At 43.7% G+C, this 18,887-nt stretch overlaps 7 protein-coding genes across 12 annotated transcripts in view; 3 read left to right on the forward strand and 4 right to left on the reverse strand.

Annotated features, from left to right (window-relative positions):
* stx1a (syntaxin 1A (brain)) overlaps positions 1–3,271 on the forward strand; it is a 69,059-nt gene extending 65,788 nt beyond the window's left edge. The window contains exons 10-11 of the mRNA XM_061280744.1: positions 2,332–2,466; positions 3,135–3,271. Coding sequence (XP_061136728.1) covers positions 2,332–2,364 — 33 coding nt within the window. The 3' untranslated portion in view covers positions 2,365–2,466; positions 3,135–3,271. The remainder of the gene's footprint in view (positions 1–2,331; positions 2,467–3,134) is intronic.
* Positions 1–4,243, reverse strand: part of LOC133155425 (caspase a-like) — a 32,172-nt gene extending 27,929 nt beyond the window's left edge. Inside the window, exon 1 of the mRNA XM_061280733.1 lies at positions 4,158–4,243. The gene's annotated coding sequence lies outside the window, so the exon portion shown is untranslated. The remainder of the gene's footprint in view (positions 1–4,157) is intronic.
* LOC133155426 (caspase a-like) lies at positions 1,374–4,227 on the reverse strand. The gene is made up of 8 exons (XM_061280734.1): positions 4,085–4,227; positions 3,162–3,437; positions 2,989–3,071; positions 2,520–2,696; positions 2,198–2,444; positions 2,002–2,121; positions 1,705–1,814; positions 1,374–1,592 (listed from the first exon to the last, which is right to left on the reverse strand). The coding sequence occupies exons 1-8, from the start codon at positions 4,089–4,091 to the stop codon at positions 1,488–1,490; spliced, it is 1,125 nt and encodes a 374-aa protein (XP_061136718.1). The 5' UTR covers positions 4,092–4,227; the 3' UTR covers positions 1,374–1,487.
* An 892-nt stretch (positions 4,244–5,135) lies between the features above and the next one.
* rabgef1l (RAB guanine nucleotide exchange factor (GEF) 1, like) lies at positions 5,136–9,133 on the forward strand. Of its 5 annotated transcripts, none has more exons than XM_061280726.1 (8): positions 5,136–5,317; positions 5,761–5,933; positions 6,392–6,573; positions 6,669–6,750; positions 6,820–6,952; positions 7,144–7,235; positions 7,304–7,560; positions 8,007–9,133. In XM_061280726.1, exons 1-8 carry the CDS (start codon positions 5,136–5,138, stop codon positions 8,409–8,411), a joined length of 1,506 nt encoding a protein of 501 aa, XP_061136710.1. In that variant the 3' UTR covers positions 8,412–9,133. The 5 variants fall into 5 exon arrangements, with proteins under 5 accessions (XP_061136710.1, XP_061136709.1, XP_061136713.1 ...); XM_061280729.1 differs by lacking the exon at positions 5,136–5,317 and adding an exon at positions 6,037–6,168 and having other exon boundaries at positions 5,793–5,933; XM_061280725.1 differs by having other exon boundaries at positions 6,669–6,952.
* Positions 9,134–9,279: 146 nt separating this feature from the next.
* Positions 9,280–11,258, forward strand: LOC133155429 (low affinity immunoglobulin gamma Fc region receptor III-A-like). The gene is made up of 5 exons (XM_061280742.1): positions 9,280–9,634; positions 9,905–9,940; positions 10,026–10,304; positions 10,381–10,653; positions 10,738–11,258. The coding sequence occupies exons 1-5, from the start codon at positions 9,544–9,546 to the stop codon at positions 11,007–11,009; spliced, it is 951 nt and encodes a 316-aa protein (XP_061136726.1). The 5' UTR covers positions 9,280–9,543; the 3' UTR covers positions 11,010–11,258.
* A 99-nt stretch (positions 11,259–11,357) lies between these two features.
* Positions 11,358–13,952, reverse strand: otol1b (otolin 1b). Its single transcript, XM_061280731.1, has 5 exons — positions 13,486–13,952; positions 13,018–13,352; positions 12,856–12,945; positions 12,384–12,455; positions 11,358–12,322 (listed from the first exon to the last, which is right to left on the reverse strand). The coding sequence occupies exons 2-5, from the start codon at positions 13,337–13,339 to the stop codon at positions 11,436–11,438; spliced, it is 1,371 nt and encodes a 456-aa protein (XP_061136715.1). The 5' UTR covers positions 13,340–13,352; positions 13,486–13,952; the 3' UTR covers positions 11,358–11,435.
* Positions 13,953–16,014: 2,062 nt separating this feature from the next.
* sptssb (serine palmitoyltransferase, small subunit B) lies at positions 16,015–18,286 on the reverse strand. 2 transcript variants are annotated; one of them, XM_061280752.1, is made up of 2 exons: positions 18,087–18,286; positions 16,015–17,618 (listed from the first exon to the last, which is right to left on the reverse strand). In XM_061280752.1, the coding sequence occupies exon 2, from the start codon at positions 17,558–17,560 to the stop codon at positions 17,318–17,320; it is 243 nt and encodes an 80-aa protein (XP_061136736.1). In that variant the 5' UTR covers positions 17,561–17,618; positions 18,087–18,286; the 3' UTR covers positions 16,015–17,317. The 2 variants fall into 2 exon arrangements, with proteins under 2 accessions (XP_061136736.1, XP_061136735.1); XM_061280751.1 differs by having other exon boundaries at positions 16,015–17,561; positions 18,087–18,277.
* Between the last annotated feature and the right edge of the window lie 601 nt (positions 18,287–18,887).

Consider the following 18,887-nt stretch of genomic DNA (forward strand, 5'->3'; position numbering starts at 1 on the left):
CCGGTTGGACTGGTCCGTTGAGCCATCTTTTCTTTGGAATCCAAAGTGCTTCATAAGAATGACTTGAAGCCTAAAGGGGAGCCAATTTCCTCGTCTTTTTGGACACTAGCCATAGCACCAGCCCAGGAGCCGCGTACTACAAACTACTACAAACTACTACAAAACATTCTAAAACATTCTAAAGTTTTTTTTTTATTGTATACACAGCAATACAGAGGATACTCAAAAATACGTACACATTTAGTCAGGAATTGTTAAGGTTCGGAATTTTTGGGGTATAGTATAAAAGGAATAGCAGTGAACGGTAAATGGTCTTTCACTATATACGCACTTTTCCGGTTGGACTGGTCCGTTGAGCCATCTTTTCTTTGGAATCCAAAGTGCTTCCAAAGAATGACTTGAAACCTAAAGGGGAGCCAATTTCCTCGTCTTTTTGGACACTAGCCATAGCACCAGCCCAGGAGCCGCGTACTACAAACTACTACAAAACATTCCAAAACATTCTAAAGTCTTTTTTTTATTGTATACACAGCAATACAGAGGATACTCAAAAATAAGTACACATTTAGTCAGGAATTGTTAAGGTTCGGAATTTTTGGGGTATAGTATAAAAGGAATAGCAGTGAACGGTAAATGGTCTTTCACTATATACGCACTTTTCCGGTTGGACTGGTCCATTGAGGCATCTTTTCTTTGGAATCCAAAGTGCTTCCAAAGAATGACTTAAAGCCTAAAGGGGAGGGAATTTCCTCGTCTTTTTGGACACTAGCCATAGCACCAGCCCAGGAGCCGCGTACTACAAACTACTACAAAACATTCTAAAACATTCTAAAGTTTTTTTTTTTATTGTATACACAGCAATACAGAGGATACTCAAAAATACGTACACATTTAGTCAGGAATAGTTAAGGTTCGGAATTTTTGGGGTATAGTATAAAAGGAATAGCAGTGAACGGTAAATGGTCTTTCACTATATACGCACTTTTCCGGTTGGACTGGTCCATTGAGCCATCTTTTCTTTGGAATCCAAAGTGCTTCCAAAGAATGACTTGAAGCCTAAAGGGAAGCCAATTTCCTTGTCTTTTTGGACACTAGCCATAGCACCAGCCCAGGAGCCGCGTACTAGTTGTCGACTCCCCTTTCACGTGCCTGCTCTGCTCACAACACAACAACGGCGCGCACTGCTCCCGGAAAGAGGAAGCAAGCAACAATGAACTGGATTTCAAAATAAAGTCGCAGATTGGTGTTGGCACACAAGAGTCGCCAGCCAAACCTATCACATTTTAACATTCTAACTCATTATCTGTAAGTTATTATTAATGTAGCAAATTATAGCCCAATGCGCAGAAACTTTCACACAGACAAAAAAAAAACATTTTTCCACTTCAAGTCAGTCTTTTTTATTACAATTTCCTTCCTAGCTACATATAAAATTGTTAATATTACTGCCGCAATCTGACAGTGATATGTTCCTCTGAAATGTGGTGTCAAATGCCAGGAAAGAGGTAGAAGAGCCTTGGCAAATTCCATCTTTCTTTAGTTGGCATCTGTTTTTTTGTCACATACGGCAATCCTTCAAAGCGTCGCATGATCTAAGGGCACAAGATTATGAGATTAAAGGTACAGCCCAAAAAAAAAGTAAAAAAAGACATCCGTCACCACTCCATATCCTAAACATTTAGACGAGCGTTGTGTAAAACTTACCATCCTGATAAGTTCCTCATAGTCTTTCTCACAAGCGCAGGTCTTTACAACTTCAACAAAAAACTGAATTAGCAAAGAGCCTTCCTCTGGGTGTCGGTATGACTTGGTATCTGAGGAGGTGGAAAAAAAAAAAGTTTGTTGACTAGCAAATGATTCGAGCGAAGGCGGGCCAAAAAGTCACAATCTCGTTTCCTCCAATACAGTTCAGCTCCGATTCAGAATGTTTTATCCTTGTGACTTAACGGCCTTCCTCAATCAAGTCGCATGGACAAAAAAGGTAGGCGGAGATGCACTGACCAGGTGTGCAAGAGAGAAGAGGGGCGAAATCTTTCTCTTTGTGGACATATTGAGAGCCACCGGCAGCATCAGACCAGAGCGGACCCGCATCATCGCTCAAGGCCACCGCCCCGGTCTCCTCTGAAACAGACAACATGGTCCGGGTGACGACATTACAAAATGCGTCTTCAATCTGAGCGCCGTTGCGTTCACTCACTTCCTCGACAGGCTTGGATGATGATGATCTTGGGTTTGTCGATCAGCGCCCTGCAGTTGGCTGAGTTCAGATGTTTGAAAATGTTATCGATGGGAAACAAATCCTCTTCATGCGGCTTTTGGGTCTCGTTCCAGTTGACGCCGAGGATCGATCCCAATTTCCCGTGAGACATGATGACCACAAACACGCTGTCTGTGTCTTTGAGTTTGGAATGTTTGGAGAAGTCGAGGACGGCCTTGTCCATTTGCTGCCAGAACCAACGCTGGTCGGTAAGAAACTCTGAATTGTTTTGGAAACTTTCCAAAAAAAAAGTGTTTGTTACCTGTCCTGTGCGGTCGGTGTGTTTAACCACCTCGTATCCTAAATCCTTCAACAGCCTTTGCATGTTCCGCTCATCTACGTCAGCACCAGGTCTGTCAAGACCCCTGTTCTTAAATTTGATATTGGTGATAAGCAGAGCCACGCGGCTCCGTACGGACTCTTTAGTCACAGGATAGATCTAAAATAATATGCAAGTTTGAACAAGTTAGCGTGTGGAAGCATACCACAAATGCTCTGCATAACAAAAACATTATTTTTTATTTTACAAAATGAAATTTCCTCCAAAAATGCTGATAGAGATTCTGGTTTGCTATGTGGGATGTTAAAAAAAAAAAAAATCAGTAAAATATCCTAGTAAATGATGTTGCCAAGGAAACCGTCCATCCTTAAATTCTTAGTTCAAAAAGCAAGACTCTTAAAGACAACATTTCTCTATGAAAGTATACATCACATTAGTGTGGAGAAAATACCTCTGGGTCATTCTTTTTGGAATTCCAAAAGGAGTTTTTGCAAAGTTTGAGATTGGTTGACCACCAATTCGCCTTGGGGGTAGCTGGAGACAACAAAAGATGCAAAAAAAGTAAAAGTCAAATGCAACTTGTCTTTTTCTATTGAGGAGATGCTGTGAAACTCGTCATCTCACCATGGGGAGGCTCGGCGGGGAGTCCCAATTCTTCGAAGAGCATCGGGTCCCTCTTTTTAAGGGAAGTTATGATAAACCAGCTTGCCTTATCACCTTTTTTCCTCACTGAGTCAATGAGGGCACCAGCTTTATCTTCTCTGCCGTCATTCACATCCAAGATATTCTCCTGCTCTCCGTCATTCAAGGCGTTAACATCCAAAAGGTCGTTCAGAAGTTGTTTGATTATGGGCAAGGTCACTTTTTCAATAAACGCCGTTCTCACGCGCTTTAGTTCTTCTGTAAGAAGCACAAAACAGTATCACAGGCAATGTAGTTTTATTTGCACAAAAGAACGAACGAACAAATCAAATTAAAACCACTTGTGGCTACAGAAAACAAACTTTCAAATATTTTTATTTTGAATACATTCTTTTATTTTACAAGTGATCTGCACCTTTATTTTTAGATTGAAGTTTTATTTTTTCAAAGTACGAGTTTTGTTTTTTCAAGGACAAAACCTTTGACCCCAATCTACCTCATAAAAGTTAGTGTGGCAAAAATCAAATGCAAACTATATTTCAAGTACGTCAAATTGGTTTTAGAACAAAAATGTTTAGTTACAGCATAGTTGCAACACGATATTCACTAATCATAAATAACAGTTCGCACCCTCAATGCCATTTATTAATGATTTAGAATTAATAACCTCATCCCGGAAGCCCACGCCAATAAGTTAAACTCTGCTTTTACTCAAATTAAAGTTGAATCAAAATTAATCGACTTTACTGTTCTCGACAAAATCGATGAGCTACTCTACTTTCTTGTTTATTCTATTTTTCCGTCTGGCCGACGCCCGAACGGAAGTTTTGCAAAAGTGAAAGTAAAAAAAAAAAAGTTCTTCTGGAAAGAATTACGAAAAGATTTTAAAAAAATTAAAAGCTCACCAGCCATCTGTAGTGTCTCTCAAGGCGAAGTAGTGCTTGAAAGAAAAGGTGAGAGTTAGCAAGAGTTTGTTCCGTTATCTTTGCCGCTTCTTTGTGCTGAACGAGTCTTTCCCATCCAATGTGTGTGCGCGTGTGTGCGTGCGTGTGTGTGTGTGTGTGTGTGTGCATGGGTGGGGTGAAAACTATAAAACATTCTCAAGTTTTTTTTTTTTTTATTATTGTATACACAGCAATACAGAGGATACTCGAAAACACGTACACATTTAGTCAGGAATAGTTAAGGTTAGAACTTTTTGGAGTATAGTATAAAAGGAATAGCAGTGAATGGTAAATGGTCTTTCACTATATAAGCACTTTTCCGGTTGGTGCTTAGAGAAGATTGCTCCAGGAATGCTCCAAGACGAGTTCAGTAGAGGAAAACACCACTTTAACATGACTTGAAACTCAAAAGATGTTCTGATAAGGAATTACAGTATGCTGCCAGCCGAAGCGTTCTAAAACGTCCACCAGGTGACGCTACACTATTTTATTTAATCGTTACGAGTAATGAGAAGAGCGAAGAAGAATTGTATCGTCCTAAAGACAAAATGGCCGACTCTTTCCGTGTGACGGAGCTATTCGTAATGCAGACACTCCACATTACAACATCCCGGAGCAGGAGCGACGTAGCGTGACAGCTTTGCCCGTCCTGCGAATGATAATGTACGTCGAGTGAAACACACGTCATCTTCATGATGACATTGTTGCTCTTTGTCAAGGGCTAGCTTCGTAATTAGCTTCCGTAGCTAGCATGGCATGATCGTCCTCCGGGTGAAGCAAACATTTTAAAGTCTCGATAAACACATTTCCACAACAATAACGAATGACTCCGAAGACTTAGCCGGGTGTACACGATGAGGGTTTGTCGGTTTCAATCTTAACGTGACATAGCGCGGACGTTAGTCATCAGCGAGATGATTCGAAAGTGATTTCAGCGACGCGTTACGCGGTTTATGTTTGAATTAACATTGTGTTCTTCGTTTTTTGTTCCTCGGGCAGTCTTCTTTGAAGGATGATGGCTCAGAGGCCTGAACGTCGTCGGATCCATCTCGACCAATCACAGCTGCTTTGTACCAAAGGATGTGATTTTTATGGCAACGCAGCTTGGCAGGGCTTGTGCTCCAAGTGCTGGCGAGAAGAAAACCAGCGGGATAAGCAAAAACAGATCCAGGAAGACTGGGCTCTCGCTGAGAGGTTTGTCGGCAACGTCTTTGCTCTATTGAGACAATATTGGTGCTAGTAATATCTTCATCCTACCTGCTAGTTCATTCTCAGGAAATGTAACAAATTGTAGCCGAACTGTTTTGGTTGTTTTCGGAAGATGTTTCTTGGAGTAGGCTTAAACAGTTCATGGAATAGCGGCAGTCCTTACATTGAATCGAAAGAGAGGCTTCGGCAAGCCAATAACATTCTTCTCGAGTCGAATCACCGTTATTACTAGAACATTCAGTCCTTTAATGGCGATAGAGGCACCTAAAGGCCCAGAGTGGCTTTGTTGTTAGTTTATAAACTATTAAGTCACTTTGATAGGGCTGTATTTGTTACCGTGGAGACCCCCCCCCAGAAATACACTCTTTTGTTGTCGTTCCTGCTCATCCACATCCCCGGGCGCTTTAGTCTTGTCTCATCCACCGCAGGTTGCAGAGAGAGGAAGAGGAAGCCTATGCGAGCAGATATCAGAAGGCCCAGCCGCAGCCTGCCCTCACACCTTTCAACAAGTTTGACGAACGGAAGACCAAGGAAAAGTCGAGCAGGGTCAACACTGTCGCCAAGTTTTTCGCGCCCTCCATCAAAATACCACCCAAAAAAGGTAAGGGCTTTTGACGGATCGGCCCGTGCCGCTGCTATGAAAAGTCAAAGATGTCACTAACCGCTCAAACTGCCCGTGACTGGTAACACGCTTCTTTTTTAAGGGGACGGCCAAGCAGGGCACAATATGAGTGGCTGCTTTCAGAGTCTGTGATAGGCCAGCACTTTGCAGTTAATGATGGAAGGCCAGCGGCTTTTTTTCCCCGCTTCTTGTCATCTGAGCAGAGAGGGGAGTGGTGAGCAGTAAACGATACGCTCAAGTCGAGATTCAGTCGATCTCTTGATGTGTGTGAGAAGAGCCGTTCTAAACCTGCTCCCTAAGTAAAGTGCTTTGCCACAGCTTTAGTTTCAATTTGGCACGATATTAAAAAATATATATATGGACTGGAAGGAAATATGAGCTTTTTCACACAAGAAGCTCAAAGGTGAGATAAATCCATAAAACACTTCCCCCGCTAGATGCCACCACCTCTTTGGATGCTCAGTCCAGCCCGAGCTCCTTCCCCGCATCGAGCCGACCCTCCTCCGCGGACACCGACCGCGCGACGAGGGAGTTCATCGATTTCCTCAAGCCTCTGAAATACGGCCAGCAGATCTTTAAACAGTGTCGAGCCTTCACGGAGAGCATGGCCTACAAGCGGGTGAGCCCCCTGTAACAGTAGTTTGCGAGACTTGGCGGAACATCCTAAGAGTCATTTGCCATATTGACCCCCCCCCCCCCCCCCCTTTGTATTAGGACATGGGTGCAGAGGACATGTCCGAATGCGTTCAGGACTTCTACCAGTCTCTCTCGGAACGCCTTCATACTCAATTCAAAGGTAGGAAAAATGCTTGTGTTGCTTTTTTGTGCTCTTCTCATGTTGCTCTTTTTTTTTTTTTGCTCTCAGGCTCATCCGAGTACATCGAGGGCATCATGGACCAAGTGGAGAGATATATCACGACGCGTTTGTACAAGGAAGTGTTTTGTCCGGAAACGTCCGACGATGAGAAGAAAGACCTGGCAGTACAGAATAGGATCAGGTTTGTAGGACGCGGTCGTAATTCCAAAATGGCGTCCTCGATAAATTACGTATTTTCCTGATTATCCCATTGGCGAGTCAAGTATTCAACTAACAACAAGACCCATTTTTACAATTGTGCAAGTTTGGCGCTGATCTTCATTTTGTCCACTTGGGGCCAGCATCCTCATGTTTTCCACTTGTTATTCACAGAGCCTTGCACTGGGTCACCATTGAGATGCTGGGTGTTCCCGTCGATGAGGGGATCCCCGAGGCTTCCGACAGCGTGGTGAAAGCCATCACGGGTGAGCCTCAGCGAAACAAGCATCTTGGCTTTCAGGCGGCACTGATGTGAGACTCCGCCTCTCGCCAGACGTGATCGAAATCGATTCCAAGCGAGTGCCCAAGGACAAGCTGGCGTGCATCACGTGCTGCAGCAAGCACATCTTCAACGCCATCCGCATCAGCAAGAAGGAGGCGGCGTCGGCGGACGACTTCCTGCCCACGCTCATCTACATCGTGCTGAAGGCCAACCCACCGCGCCTTCAGTCCAACATTCAGTACATCACTCGCTTCTGCAACCCCAGCAGGCTCATGACTGGAGAGGATGGCTACTACTTCACTAATCTGGTGAGGAACGCCATTCGTTTATTCGTTTATGTGACATGCTTTTGTCAGAATCCATGATTTTTCCCAAAATGGAAGGCTTCACTGTCCTCACAAATTACCCGCCACAGTGCAACAACAAGGAAAATTAAGGATGGGAAAAAAAACATTGGTGATTAGCGCAATCATACACAAAAGGTTGCAATACTGCAACATGTCCACTTGGAGGCAGTGTAGACCTTGTTAATTCGGATTGCTACATAATAGTGACACGGGATTTTTTTTTCTGCTTTGACTTGCAAACAACGTGTACGACACGAGCGTCGTATTAGGGCAATGAAGTCAACTCATTTCACAACAGGCAGCAGTTTGGCCGAGTCAAGAAATCTTGAAAAACGAGCTTTGAAATTTGGAGACAATTTGGAACCGAATAAGCTCTCTAAGCAAGCTTGTGCCCATTCTCTTCTCAGTGTTGCGCCTTGACCTTCATTGAGAAACTGGATGGCAAGTCACTCAACCTGACCGCCGAGGAGTTTGACCGTTACATGTCCGGGGGGTCCCCCAACCGGCCCCAGGCGGGCGGCGCCGCCGCGTTCATCCAGGTGCACAAGCGCCTGGACCTACTGACGGGCCTCGGCGAGCGGCAGGAGCTCGTCATGGAGCGGGCGCGGCAGCTGGAGAGCGACCTCATCGACTGGACGGACGAAGTGGAGCAGAACGTGCAGAGCGTCCTGGAGACTTTTGAGGCGCAGAGCCCCCCCGCCGCCGGCGGCGCGGCGACGGGCGCGCCGGTGGCCGCTTCGGCTATCGACTCTGATAACGTTGAGAATGAGCACCTGCCACCGCCGCTGACGCCGCAAGTGTTTGCCGGCTGATGCACGAGGAACTACGCCACTCATCCATCCATCCTTCCTTCCATTCATTCAAATCGAAAGGCCTGAAACACCTTCGAATGCACGGCAATGATTAGGTCACACCTATTATTCCTTCTGAGAAAAGAGTTGCTCTTTTCCAAGCACTTTAATGATTATAAATATTATTTCATTAAGGATAGTGCAGACGCTGTTGTCAGGTGTGCCCTGCAGCAGCGGCATCCGTTTGGACATTGCGTGTATAATATTTAGATTTTAATCAATTTCTTATAGCTCTTTTCTAGCCATATATGATCTGGTGGTTTTGTTTGGTTTTGAGATGAGGCTTTAAAACTTAATTTCTTGGCGTAGGTTAAAGCACTGTAGAAGCTGGAAGAGGCTTTCACACACTGGCCACAACATTAAGTACACTCGCACGATCTTTTGAGGTTCATTATCAGAACTGAATCTAAAGATGGCCTTTACAAATATGATCATCTTAGTCATTATTGTGTATTACGCTTAGTGGAGTATTCTATTTTTGTAAATGTGAATTCTATTTAATGGGGTGGCCAAGTGAGTGTACGGAGAAGTTTAAAACATCCTCATAGGTTTGTTACCGTTTCATATAGGAGTCAATACTGTCCTTATTTAATGATAACTTATTGGGAAAAATTGTGTGTGAGCATGTGTGTGTGTGTTAAGCGATGATGACTAATAAAAGCTGAGAGGAGAACGCCTGTCAACTCTGCTTACGCTGTACTTTCACACGAGTCGCTGCAATTGTGCAACAACGTCAGATAGAAGAGGGGGGGGCAAACTATTTCTACACTTATCTATTATATTGGGAAATCTAAAGCAAGTCATTGGTAAATGTTGTGAAATATTAGTTTCAAATCTCACGCTATTATTAGGACTTTGGAATTGTGATTTCTCAATTCAGGTGTTTTAGTTTAGGAGGTTTTTTTTTTTTTTTTTATGATGATGTAAGCTCCAAATGAGTCCCGGTCGCAATACACTTTCAATTTACCGCAACACACACCATTTATGTGAAGTGCAGGCAGAGATTTCCAATGTATTTTGGGAGTAATCACTTCCCTAAATCGCAGTTCTTTTAGAATAAAAGTGAAATTATAGGAGGATTCTCCTGCGTTACATGTTTCACTTCCGTATTTTTGGGAATAAAGGAGGGCGCCCATCAAGAACCGAAAAAATAGTCACGATGATAGCAACAATATCTTTCCTTGGTAAGTGTCAACCAAATACATGTGTGTATGTGTGTTTACTAAGGCTTTTTTTGAAATGACTATGTATATTTGATTAAAAAAAAAAAAAAGACTGGTCTGTTTTTCTGCTATTCATCTCTTTTTTTTTTTTTCTTTTTTTTTTTTAAAAAAAGCAAAACTATACATGGCGAGTTTTTAATAAATTTTTTTAAAAAGCCTTAGTATACATGATCATTTTTTTTAATATGTATTTTTTTTTCATCTCATGCTCAAATGTATTTTCTATTTCAGTTCTTTCCACACTACCACAATTTGTAGCCCCCCTGGGTAAGACACTTGAATTGTCGTTGAACATAATCGTGGTCATCGTAAATTTTTCACTTTTTTTTTTTTTCTTCTTCTTCCTGTGTAGAGACATCCTACGGAGCCCTAGCAGAGTTGGTGTCAGGACATTCTCGGGTGTTCTTTGGTGAACATGTCCAACTTAGATGCAGCATTCCTGATGGCAACAAGTCAAAGTGGAATTATTTGTGGTTCAAGGGATCTGAGCAGCTTGAGCGCCACGCGGAAATATTGACTCTGCAAGGCTTCCATAGCGACAGCGGCGCGTTTCGGTGCCAAGGAGTCAGGGACTCGGCTGTGGGAAACATTTATACCCAAAAAAGCCCACCTGTGGAAATAAATGTGGACGGTAAGGTATATTTTTATTTAATGTGATTCTTTGTTGTCTCAATTGTCTCCATCTTTTTCCGTGCTCTTCTTTTCAGGAGGTTGGGCCATCCTCCAGGTCCCGCAACATCCGGCCTTGGTCGGAGAGACCTTAAATATAACCTGTCGCGTCCGCGGCCACCCCCGAGATCAAGAGGTGGTTTTGTATAAAGATGGCGTGGAAGTCCTGAGGGGGAGTGGCTTCAATCCAAAATTGAGCTTGCCCCTCCTCAGCACGGAGGATCAAGGACTGTATACCTGCAGGGCGTCTTGGGATGACAACAGACGAACTCATTCAGTGATTTCGAATGATGTTCAAGTTAATGTCTCAGGTGAGTTCATGTGCTGCTTCTGTTAAGTCATGGGTCTTAACAGACACAGTATTTATTATACCTCAATGTTCTGCTCTCTCTCAGAGGTTCTGACACAGCCCGTGCTCAAAGTGGTCACAGAAAACGTCCCGCTCTCGGAGGATAGGATGAAGCTCATTTGCCATGTCCAGTACAACGCCCGCCCTCCGGCGCCTCCCATTCACTACTTCTTCTACCTGGATGACAGACGTTTGGGGACGGCTATGTCCGAGAACTTTGATTTGGTCAAACGGAGACCGGGTCTGTACAGATGCAAGGTCAAGGTACGCCAGCTTGGCCTGTCTAAGTGGAGTGAAGCCGAAGCGTTTGAAGAGTGATCGGGACATAAAAACTTGTTCTGTTGCTTTGAGATGAATCAAAAATGAATCAATGAATTAAATCACATGTACACATTTGGGAATTAAATGAATCACTTATCACAAATGAATCAATGAAATAACATGTTCGCATTTGTGAATCAAATGAATCACTTATCACAAACGAATCAATGAAATAAATAACATGTCCACATTTGTGAATCAAATGAATCACAAATGAATCAATGAAATAAATCACTCTAATATGTACACCTTTGTGTATGGCTTAAAATTATTTAAACAGGAATTACACAATATTATTTAGTTTATTAAAAAAAAAAGGAATTTATTGAAAAGCATAATCCAAAATAGTACATCGATAAGAATGGCAATTCTCCATGAATTTGAAGAGCGCTCATGAATATACAATTTGCCGCTAGTTCATCATTATGTCGAGTAAAGTAGGAATCCAGAGAAGATGCTGTCGTCCTCACTGCTGGCGTACACCCCGTTCCAGTCTCTGAGGGTCTCCATCCACACCTGATCCCCCACCGCCAAACGTAGCACAACCAGCGTAGACGCCTGGTCGATGTCCTGTCCGTACAGCGAGTCTCTCGTCCTGACCCGCCGCGAGCCGTTCACCACCAGCGTGGCGCGCAGGGGTTGATTGCGTACGGTGATGTGGAAGGAGAAGACGTACACGCCGGCGTGGACGCACACGAAGCTGTTACTGGTGACGTTGAAGTGGTTCTCTTCGTTGTAGAAGATTTTGTCGAAGCGGATGGGGAAGCCGGACGGCGGGAAGGATCTTCTCGGGGAGATGCCGACGCTAAAGGCCGAGCGTTTCTGAGGAACGCCTGAACCCTTAGCCCCTTTGAAGCCCCGCATCCCCCGCTCCCCTCGCATTCCGTGGTAACCTCTATCCCCTTTTGGCCCCTGCACCCCTCGAACACCTTGCGGACCCTGTGCCCCTCTCACCCCAGGTTCTCCTTGTGCTCCAGGAGGTCCAGGATCCCCGCCTACGCCGACGGGACCCGGAGCACCGTGCTTGCCGTTGATCCCCGGAATTCCCATCGCACCCGGAATTCCCGGGGAGCCGGTGTCTCCACGATCACCTTTTGGCCCCCTCTCCCCAAATGTGCCACACTCCCCTTTATCACCCTTATCTCCTTTTGGACCAAGAATCAATCCAGGGGCTCCAGGTGGCCCTTCGTTGCCCGGTTCTCCTTTCTCACCAGAAATCCCATTCTGTCCAGGCTCACCTTTTTGCCCGTCATAGCCTTTAATGCCTTGCATGCCTATCTCACCTTTCACTCCTTTTAGGCCAACGTCACCTGCAGAGTAAGAAATCCAGCTCAGAAGTTTGCAGCAGACACTTGTTTGGGACTTTGGTACCTTTCTGCCCTGGTTTTCCCAAAACTCCCGGGTATCCACTTGGGCCAATGTTTCCCCTTTCACCTTTGTCCCCTAGTAAACAGAATTTGTGAAAGGAGAAAATGTACTAATGTATTCATAGCCGTTTCTGACGAATCTGAGAAAAGATATGCCGAACATAAGGGTTCCAAGAATTGACCCTTGAGGGACTCCATTTGTCATTAGTCTATTAATCAGATTCAAAACTTCCATAAGTCCATTCTTCCAAATAGGACCTGAACCATTTCAGGACTGTTTCGGGACTTTGTCTTATTCAATTTTCGGACCAATTAACCCAATTTTGTCATTCCAATTTTTAATTGGTCTGTGGGTCAATTATCATTGAGCACTATTAACTCTGCCTAGTAACAAGTAAGCTGTTAGGGAATATGAAGAAACAATTTTAGACACAGCATGAAACGCTAAAAAGATTTTAGAAATTGGAATGAAATACCCTTCTCTCCTTTAACCCCCTTGAGACCACTCGTTCCCGGTGGCCCGGGTGAGCCTGATGATCCGGTAAAGCCTCTTTCCCCCGGTGGCCCTAGATAGATCTCAAGTTTAAAAGGCAGAGGAAACTAAAAAACTATAAAAAGTAAGAGAAACATTTCCTTACCTGTCAGGCCATTTTCTCCCTTTGGCCCTTGGGCTCCTCTCTCAGGAGGGCAGCACTCACAGAAGTTGAAGTAACACTCATTGTAATCCAGGGTGTAGTTATCAGGGCCTACACTGGGGTGCTCCATGTTCATCGTGTGGCCCTGAGGAAAATCCTGACTGGGGTAGGTGGGCAGTGGTTGGGGCTCGGCAGGGAGCACCTGAGAGAGGGGCTTCTTGGTATACTGCTGTTTGGGCTTGGCTGTGGTCTTGGCTTCGCAGTAGAACATCGCAGTGAGTGTCACCATGGTGAGAAGAGTCCACTGACTGGAGATGAGCTTCATGGTTGAGTTGGATCTGAGAATGGATTAGAAGTATTGAAGGCTCTCTCAATTCAAGTAACCATCACTATTTTTTTTAACCAGCATCCAAAACGATAAGCAAGAATGAAAATCAACCAGCAAATAAGTCTAATAGAAGAAAGACTCACCAAGTAATGCTTATAGTGGTATGGTCCTTTCTTCTCTGGATGGTGTCTTGGTCCTCCGGGTCCATCTGATCTCAGCAAGAAGAGAACAAGCCCACCAATGAAGCTGTCCGCTCGAAGAAAAAGGGGGAGGTCTGAAACCCAACGAGGGTAGAGGCCGGATCGGACCCGAGCTGAACCGCTGTGCTGTGGCCTCATTCTTTGCGCAGAAAGGTGCTTTTGTGACACGGGATACGAGCAGCCGCCAGGAGTACTCCCCTCGTCGCGAGCTCGGCGAGGAGCAAAGGGCCTCGGTCGATGGGTCACCTGATACGGAAGGGCATTCTTCCAACCGCCGAGCAGCTAACATGCTCTTAAGGTGGGACAAAGCACAGCAAAGATGGTCGTGGGACAGAGGCCAGGCCACTAAAGCTCACAATGTTGTGTTGATCATTTATAAAATGGATATATATTACAACAAGTTGTTATGGTTGTCATTTTCTGCCAGCAGCCCGATCTGAACGGTTCGCTCGTCGCCAGCGAATGTTTGAACTGCGGATACGCTCGGCTTGGCAAAGACCCCACAAGCTCAGAGGGATCCATGACAGAAGGGAAGGAAGGAAATGGAAATTTGGGGAAACAGAGAAGACTGATGGCAACAATGCGTGTAAAAAGGAGATGATGGTTTACTTTTTTTTTTTTTTTTTTTTTTTAAATAGCGCTCCTCTCATTCCAAGACCCAGCATGGGTGTGACGAACAAATACAACTTCCATTTTTGTCCTTTTTGCATTATTTTGGCATTGTTGTAATTTACCTCCGCGCCACTAGAGGGACTCATGCATTGTAGTAGGAAGGCTATAAAACCCGCGGTAGACTTGACCATGGCGGAATCATGTTAATTGCCTCAAAACTACGAGTGTTTTTAAACTCTCCGTCTCCCTATTTTTGTAATTTCAAGTGCATTCAAGTGGATTATTGTTCGAGAAAATTCCATTGGAAATTCCAGGTGTGAGGAGGGCAAACCGTTTGGGGTTGCTGAAGACTGAAGAAAAGCCGAATACCAGCGTCATCACATCGGGAGAAACTCATCAATGCTGGATTGAGGTCTGTTTTTTTTAATGGTCATTGTTTATCGATGTGCACACATTCACCAAAACCCAATGCATTGGTAAAAATGTTAATCACAATCCTCCATGTTAATCATAATCCTCCACGTCTCAAAGGTCTACATGTACAACACATAGGAACAAATGCGTGTTTACATTACTGGAAGGAAATTATTAATCCAACAAAAGCTTTTTGATCCTTGACAAAACTGTATTTGCTCAAATGCCTCAAACTGAAACACTATGCCTCACAACACACACACACACACATAGTTGTGGACCCCTGAGTGTATGTGTGTCCAAGGTGTGACAATATATTACCGTTTTTTCCATGTATAATGTGCCCCCATGTATAATACGCACCCTAAAAATGGCATGTCGATGCTGGAAAAAATCTTGTACCCATGTATAATACGCACCCAAATTTTGACTCCTACTTAAGTCCGTAAACGTAAAATTATTTCAGAAAAAAGATCATCTTTGGGAACAACCGGATGTTATTCTGCCGGTCAGTATCACTGCGCATGCGCTAGCAAACTTGATAGCGAAGAAATGTTTCGGATTTGTGTAGGGTACATTGTGACAGCAAACGAGCAGGTGATCGAGCAAGCGTCTGATACGAGAGCACTGTGTTCGTATGGAGCGTGTTTGAAGTGAACAGCAGAGAAGAAAGCGCATCTGTAATGGCGGCCTCCGTATCATATCCGGATAGAAAAATAAATAAAATTGTACCCATGTATAATTTGCACCCCAAATTTTAGGACAATAAATTTAAATTTTGCGCATTATACATGAAAAAAACGGTAATATTGATAGCCTTTCCGGGCTTTCCTGTTAAAGTGAGACTTGTCGCTGTATGAGTGTCACATGTCCACAATGTCTGTGTAGTTGCCAAGAGTTCAACCAGTTGTCGTCGTTACCAACGGTCACGGGCAACAAGCGAACACAATACGTTGGTTCCTGCCACCTTGTCATCACAGAGATAACCTCTGACCCGAATGAGGTGAAAAGGTAGACGACAGTTCAAGACGAGCGCTATTTATTCTTCCATATCATCTTAAAATGAAGCTATTAATTGCCCCCATCGTTTAATCGTTAAGGGGAGGCCAGATAAATTAATTCAAACTTTTGGACAAAAGTACCTTCTCTGAGATTTGAAGACCTCTCATGGATTTACATCCATCTATATTGCTTCTGATATTTATGTCTTCCATCACAGCTTTGTCGGTAGTATTGAAATCATTCAGACATCATCACGTAGTGGAGTAGAAAGCGAATCCCTGGAGGTTTTAAATTCATCAACAGCAGCCAAAACCGGTTGAGTGACTTCTTCTGTTATTTTGTGAATCAACACTGTTGTGCCAGCAGTCATGTGTTTAAAAAAAAAAAAAAAAAAAGCAAAGAACGATGGTGAAAGCTGCCTAGTTACTACGCATGAGACATACAATAGCAGTTTTGATTATTTTTATTTTTGATTTGGTGATTAGAGTGAAAAAAAAAGCATGTGAAGTTGTACGGTGTTATTTTATGGCCACAGGAGAACATAAATATTAAAAATAAAACATTGTGGTAATTGACATTGTAACCAGCCAAGCATTTACCAGAGTGGTATAAGTATATAAATATAGAACTTTATATAAATAACATGTAATCAACAAGCGCATATGAAAAAGCAGAAAAATGCCACGACTGCTATGTCAGCTGGCTACAGCAGAGATTCGCAAATATTTTGGGATGGATTGGTGCCCCTCGCCTCCTTCCTCCATCCCCCTAAACAACAACAAAAGTGATACAAAAGCCAATTACGCTGAACCTACCTTAGCTTTGGGCCAATTCAAATCTGATGTAATTTATGTGTCATCACATAAATATGACATTCAATTATTAATTTTCTGAACCGCTTCCTTGTATAAAGTCAGGTTAAGTATTGTTACATAATTCATCTACATGTGTTTCGCCACCGTTTATGTTCAAATATCCCTCGCTTGAAGGGTTACAATACTGTTATTTATTAGCTCCTCTATTTTGTATTGTTTGTTAGCATTAAGCTAAGCTGACATTTTAAGGCCAAGCTATGTGGTTACTTTAAATCGATTTTCATTCCTGACTTTTTATCCTGACAAAACACATCTTAATTATTTTCTTTAATATGAAATAGATTTTTTTTTTCCTCAAAAAGAGTTTCAATTCCTGGCATGGTAGTCATTTGCATTAGGCTCATAAGGGGGTCCGTGGAACCCCAAAAAATTGAGAACCGCTTGTAGACATACTTAATAGTGTGACGTGAAATTTTAAAATCTGCAGCATGTTCCAACAAAACCTTTCTTTTGGGCCGAGTAAGCCGCAGATCATGCAAAGCCTGATCAAAGCAAAAACCAAACAGTCCGAGGGCGCGCTACATCAATATTTGCTGGTGCTCAGTGACGAGCACACCTTCCTAGCATACTGGCAGTTAAAACATCGGAGGGATGGAGGAAGACTTGCAGCAAGAATGTAGAAACATCCGTTGAGAATCAAATACCACACCAGGGTGCTTAGAATGAAACCTTGTGATATTCATCTTGATTGGCTCGGAGAACGGATCTGGGTTAAGGTAGAGATGGGTTTTTGATTACCATAGCTCGATAAATCCGATGAATAGTTTGTTCTGAGGGTTCCCCGCGTTAGTTCAGCTTCCCATTTACACACAAACTAAAGTGAATCAAGCAGTCGATTAATCGTTCCCACATGATGGAGTTCATTCTTAATCTTAGTTCATGAGGGTCATGGCGCTCTCCGGCTGACCACCGCAGATGCCGGAGAAGAATTCCAGCGCCAGGCGCACGTGGATCGGCACAAAAACGTAGGAGGTGTAGATCACCATGGCGACGGCCGAGAACAGGACCCAGTTGAAAATGGACTTCTCCCAAGGCTCCAGCACGTAGATGCCGGTGATTAGAAGGTACTGGTAGTAGAGCCAGGCCAGGTACTCCCTCAGGTTCTTGAAGTTCATCCTGCAGGGTGGTGTGTGTTTGTGGATGTGAGTGTGTGTAAACGCTGATGGAATTATCCTCAAGCGGATAAAAGCAAGGAAATTATCACTTATTAGAACAATTTTGTATCGATACATTCATACTGCTTATGCTATGGTTGCAGGGTGAGTTTGAGCTTTTATGTACAATACAGATCTACAATAAAATATAAATTACACACGTCAGAATTTTTTTTTTTGCAATTTTATTGCCGCATAGTTTTATTGTCATGCAACATGAATATAGAGTCGACAGCTCATGAATTGCGAGGGGGTGTGGCCATCAGGTGCGCGTATTCTAGAATTTACCACCAACTCGGGAAACCTATTTCAAAAAGCGTAGCCAAATAAATGTCCGTTTTAATACATCTGACTTTTAGAAATAAATTGAAACCACAAATTTGGATTGTACCAAATTACAAATCCCCGCAATTAATTGCGATAATAGATATATAGGAAGCGCCAACCTCTCTAAAAGCCGCAAATGATCAAATCTACCTGCACTCACCTTGAAAACGGTGACGTGTCTGGGTAATGACGTCTTATTTATAAGCGCTAATCCGCGGCCCGTTTGTTGCTCCGCTTGCTGCGTTTGCGCGGTGCGGCAGAAAGGGGGAAAAAGCTGCCTCACCACTTTGTGTCGGGCCTATTTGGAGTAAGACGTGCAGTCGACACCACACCCACTGGCTGTGACTTTACCGCGGCACCTGCTCACCTGGCCGACAGGTGAGCAGAATCACAAGCCAAAACAAACAGAGTTTAGAATTACAGTCGTGTGTTTTACAGAGGTGTTTGAACGCACCGCACCCTCCGCCATGAGCGGCGCTGAGGATGAAGATGCACGCGGTGAACTCTGCCGTTTATTGTAACCTGGTTAAAAACTCGGTGCTGGGAAGTAACAGTGATTTCCTGGGGAGTTAAGAACTTTGCTAGGTAGGGGGTTAGGTAGTTATTCGTTTTCAGCACTCAACTACAGCGCCCCCTTGTGTACACATATTATATTGCACCATGACAATGTAAGTGTCGATAAACGGGCCACTTCAAAACTGTAATAAATGATTGCGATTTTTAACAATTAAATCACACTGGTTAATGTGTGTTCACTTGCTAACTAGTGCACAGTGAGCCGCAAGAAGACAGTTGGGAAAGTTCACCTTCCCATCCGTACACTTTGCTGACCGTCTCAGTTCTTATCCTCGACAACAACATACATTATTGATGTATAAACACAGGCAGCGCCACCGCGGCCAAATGCTCACGCACAGGTTCAAAAAGGGTTCAAAATCTGGAAAGATAGCTCATTGGATCG

Source organism: Syngnathus typhle, linkage group LG6 (genome assembly GCF_033458585.1).
Source record: "Syngnathus typhle isolate RoL2023-S1 ecotype Sweden linkage group LG6, RoL_Styp_1.0, whole genome shotgun sequence".
Classification (NCBI taxonomy): domain Eukaryota; kingdom Metazoa; phylum Chordata; class Actinopteri; order Syngnathiformes; family Syngnathidae; genus Syngnathus; species Syngnathus typhle.